The sequence below is a fragment of the Colobus angolensis genome, unplaced genomic scaffold (assembly GCF_000951035.1).
Source record: "Colobus angolensis palliatus isolate OR3802 unplaced genomic scaffold, Cang.pa_1.0 Scaffold477, whole genome shotgun sequence".
Lineage (NCBI taxonomy): Eukaryota > Metazoa > Chordata > Mammalia > Primates > Cercopithecidae > Colobus > Colobus angolensis.
This window is the reverse complement of record NW_012118232.1, coordinates 363,403-367,840: the sequence shown is the minus strand read 5'-3', so window position 1 is coordinate 367,840 and position 4,438 is coordinate 363,403. Positions and strand designations below refer to the sequence as shown.

The 4,438-nt window shown below is 56.3% G+C and overlaps 1 protein-coding gene across 1 annotated transcript; it reads right to left on the bottom strand.

Annotated features, from left to right (window-relative positions):
- Positions 1-4,353, bottom strand: PPM1M (protein phosphatase, Mg2+/Mn2+ dependent, 1M). Its single transcript, XM_011958840.1, has 10 exons — positions 4,174-4,353; positions 3,741-3,858; positions 3,324-3,578; positions 2,757-2,869; positions 2,312-2,396; positions 2,096-2,214; positions 1,847-1,910; positions 1,486-1,593; positions 1,226-1,374; positions 1-881 (listed from the first exon to the last, which is right to left on the bottom strand). The coding sequence occupies exons 3-10, from the start codon at positions 3,435-3,437 to the stop codon at positions 737-739; spliced, it is 897 nt and encodes a 298-aa protein (XP_011814230.1). The 5' UTR covers positions 3,438-3,578; positions 3,741-3,858; positions 4,174-4,353; the 3' UTR covers positions 1-736.
- Positions 4,354-4,438: the final 85 nt, after the last annotated feature.

The following is a 4,438-nucleotide window of genomic DNA, read 5'->3' as shown; positions in this document are numbered from 1 at the left end:
TCTTCTGTAGAAAACATTTAATAATAGGGAGGTGACGGAACAACAAAGCAAAGGCAGTGTTGGAGCATCAGACCAGGGCAGGGCTGGAACTAGGGAGAAGCAACCAGTTAGGAGGCAGGCTACTACTCACCCAGCCAACTCCAAGAGTTCCTCTAGTCCCTTGTGCTTTACCCCAGACTTTAGCCCCAGAGCCTATTCCTCATCTCCAGCAAAGAACAGCAGGGCAGGACCTGAGTTGGTCTCTTTTCAGGGGCTGTCTTGAAGATGGCTGTTTTAGCAGACATGAGGCTGCCCAAAGGTTTCTAAAAGCCACCCTGCGTGGCCTTTGGGGGTTGTTGAACGCATGCCCTGACATCCATGAATTGCAGACCTGGATCTAAACATGGGTTAGCTGCCCATCCTGGCATCTTTGGCTAATACCCTTAGCCTGGGTGCCCCTATCTAAGAATGATACTTTGGGCTGTTGAAGATCCTGTCTGAGGAGCTTCACATGGGTTTCCTAGTTAACTTGTGAAGTCACTCTGCCAGAGGTTATCACCGCAAAAGGCAGGACCTGGAGGGCTGAGCTCTCCATACCCTTCCAGCTCTGACTGCCTGGCATAAATGTTCCTCTTGAGATGGATGTGTGGGCTGTGGCTAGGGATAGGGCAGGCAGGATTTGCTCTTGGTCACACTAGAGGGATGCCCAGACCACACCCGGGCACTGGAGCAGTTCTGGGATACAGTGTCTGAATCCTCAGTGGCTACTGCTCTCTTGGCCCTGACTGTGCAAGGGAATCACGAACACAGAGACGTCATCGTAGGACACCTGCCCTTCCTCTGTGGGACTGTCTTCCTTTCCCTGTGTGCTGTGTATCAGCATCTGGGCCAGCTTCAAGAACCTGTGAAGACCATCCTGCAGATAGACTTCAGGGGCAGAGCAAAGGGGCAAGGCCAGCCCTCAGGAGAACTCACTGCACAAGGCTGGACATGGGGACCCAAGCAATGCAGTCCAACTGGGGACCAAGCAAGCAGCAAGCCTGGAAGGGCCGTGGGCTAAACCACAAGAGGCTATATCCAGGGATTTTTGGAACCCTAGTCTCCCCTCCTCCTCCAAGAAGCTTGAGACAGCCCTGATCCTGGCCAGCTGCCAGCTCATTGTCATTGCTGTCTTCTCAGCCATAACTACTTGGGCTTGCTGCTGGCACCAACCCAGGCCCAGGCAGGTCCCCAGCAGCTACAGTACCTGTGTGGGTCCTCTTGGTTCCCAGGGAGGAAGCTCCGCACCAGCCATGCCACCTGCTCGTTGGACAGGACATCCCAGAGTCCATCAGTCGCCATGACAACCACATCATCCTCCTGTAGCTCCAGCTGGCCCACATCCAGCACAGTCACCTACAAGTTAAGCCTGAGGATCTTGCGCACACCCTTCCTGACTCCCAACAGCCTCACTGTCCGCCTTTCTGGGCAAATGAAAGCTGGGTTGGACAGCGTTGCCCCCCTTACCTGTGGGACAGAGAGCAAGAAAGGCTTGAGCTGGATGTTTGTGTCTAGGACTCTGAGCTGATGGTCTCCCAGGCCCCGGGAGACAGCCAGTGTTCCTAGTAACCGAGCCTGAGGGAAAGTGAGGTGTGAGGCGATGGCAAATCGCTCCAGCAAATGCACAAGTACCAGGCCCTAGCACTGCAGAACACACAGAGATGGACTGTGGCCCTTGGAAGCCTTAGACTGAGAGAAAATTCCTGGTCTCAGAGCAAATCCCAGGCCACCAGCCACAGCTACCAGCAAGAGGCAAAGAAAGGAGCTCCTACTTCTGCAGGGGACAATGAAGAGGGATTCTTGGGGTTGAGGGGTGCCAGGCACTGACCTGCCTACCCTGTCCGTGGATCAGTGGGTACTTGAGATCCGATTTCTCCACACGTTTGTAGCTCCTACCGGAAGCAGAGCCAGCATCAATGCAAGCCCTGTGCTCCATCTCATCTTTCCCCAACTCAGGGCCCAGCTATCACACCCTCAGTGCCCACCCTGCCAAGGTAGAGGGGGGCTGCCCCAGGCCATACAGCTGGGCCTGGATCCCAGGGGTCTCCCTTCCCACCTGTCCACCATCCCCACTCACCAACCACTCATGTGGTGATCCCTGAACAAAACCTTCTGTCCCAAGTCATCCCCCTTCAGCCGCCGAGGGAACTCCAGTCGTGTGAACTCGCCAGCCAGAAGCTCAGGGTAGACAAAGGCCTGGGGTGGGGAGGCTGCACTCAGGTCATACTCACTTTTGTGGCCCTGGACCCAGGAGTTGGGGCTTCACAGCCTCCATGCTGCCAAGGGCACCTACCAGCTGCTGGATCCGCTGCCGCTCAGTCTCTGGGGTGAACTCGAAGCTCAGTGGCCGTATCTCATCTCTTCGCACCAAGATGGCCCTGGATTGAGGAGAGAAGGGAGAGGTCTAGGAGGGGGGCTCCACCCTCACCCATGGCCACCCTCCTACCAGTCCTTCCTCCAACCACCAGGACCCAGCTCTGCCCATGATGATTCCTTAAAGCCCTCCATGACTACCTAAGGCCTGCAAGGGTGAAAGCTTAGCCCTTTAGCGGAGCCCCTGAGGTCCCCGCCCTCCCCAGCAGCTAGTGTCTACCCTCACACTCAACACATACCAAATACACAATTCAGCCAGTCAATCCTTCCTACTATCCCTCCACTTCCAGCCACCTTTGCTTGTCCCCATCGCTGCTTGTGCTCTCCCCATCCCACCCTTGCCCACCCTCCAAGGGGTGACTCACCTGCTATCCCCAGCATTGGCCACATACAGCTTTCCCTGCAGGGACACAGCCACCAGGGCTGTGCAGCCGCCCACCTGGCCTGAGGCCTCCAGCTCCCGCCCGATCACCTCGTCCTGGGGCAAACCGAGGCCACCTTAGCTGCTGCCTGTTCTGCCACCATACTACTTTGTCTCTCGATCCCCACCCTACCCGACAGTTCACTTCCACTATCAGGCCTGACAGTCCCAGCCCAAAGTCCAGCCATGCCTCCAAGATCCTTGCAGTCAGGAGATTTAGACAAGGGAAGTGCTACTCAAAATAGGAAGAGAAACCAGCCCCTGCACCAAGAACCAAAAGGGTATTCAATTAGATGATGCAGGTAAAAGCACTTAGCACACACTAGGCGCTGGATAAAATGAATGGGGTTATGCTGATAGTAATGGCTGTTAGTAACAACCCAACCAACCCAATCTCATCCTCCCAATTCAAGGATCTGGTGTGATGACCATGGGTATACAGAGATGCCATTTCCCGAGATCCCTAGGGCAAAATCTCCACTTCTTTACCAGCCAAAAGCCACACACTCACACATTCCTGAAAGGCACTCTCCAATGCCCCGATCACCAAGTCTTCTGCCCTGATGCCCTTTTCCTCCACAAACTGAGGGTCACTGGAGCAGATGCAGCGGCCATTGAGGTGCATGGGGGGCTGAGTGGCCACCAAGCCCTCTACCACGGCCTCCAGCTGCCGGCGCAAGCAGGAATGCAGGGTGTTGGCAGCCAAGATGGCTGCTGCAGGACCGCCGTGCCCATCGAACAGTGCCCAGTAATGGCCTGTCAGGAACTGCACACGAAGGGCTCAGTGTTAGCCTCTGCCTGACTTCCCCAGTTGTCCCCGGACCCAACCTGAACTAGAACATGGGGCAGCAGGGTAAGAACCTCAGCCTGCAGGTCGTGGCCCCAGCCTGTAGGAGGGATTCCAGTCAAGAACTCAGGCTGCACTCACCTCCTCTGGGCACAGGGTCAGCCACTCTTCTTCAGCCCCAAATTCACATCTCCGGATGCACAGCTTCCCACAGGCGGCTTGATCCTCATTGAATTCAGATTTCTCTGCATTGATAATCCTGAGGCCAGGAAATGGTAAGCGACCCTCCAGGGACACACCTATGTCCCCATGGGCACGGGGACCCAAGTGAGCACAGGGAGAGAACCCCTCCCTCTGGGGCAACAGCTCCCCAGTGCTGTCCCTAACACACACTTAAGACAACCACGATGTAAGCTTCCTAACTTCAGTGGCCTCATGGTTAGGGTAAAAGTCAGGGCCCAGCTCCTCTGGAGCCTACCTGGTGACCCTGGGCTAGAAGGTAAGGGTATGTTGCCATTCCTGTCCCCTGCCCTGTCGCAGCCCAAAGCCCTGTCCCATACAGCGCAGGTCATACCCAGGGTGAGATGGTGGGGGTAGGGGGCGAGGGGAAATCTCCAAAGTCCCGAATGCTGGAACTCTACCGAGTCTCTGGGCCTCATCTTGGAAGCCCCTGGGCTGCACGTCCTTCCCGACCTCCTGTCTTCTCTGAAGGGGAGGTCGGAATCCCAAGGAAAACGCAGGGTCGGGATGATGGGGATGTTGTCAGGATTCCGAGGTGAGGGCAAGAAGGGGCTGCCCACAGGTGGGTGGGGGCTGTCACTCACTCAGCTCCTCCCGCT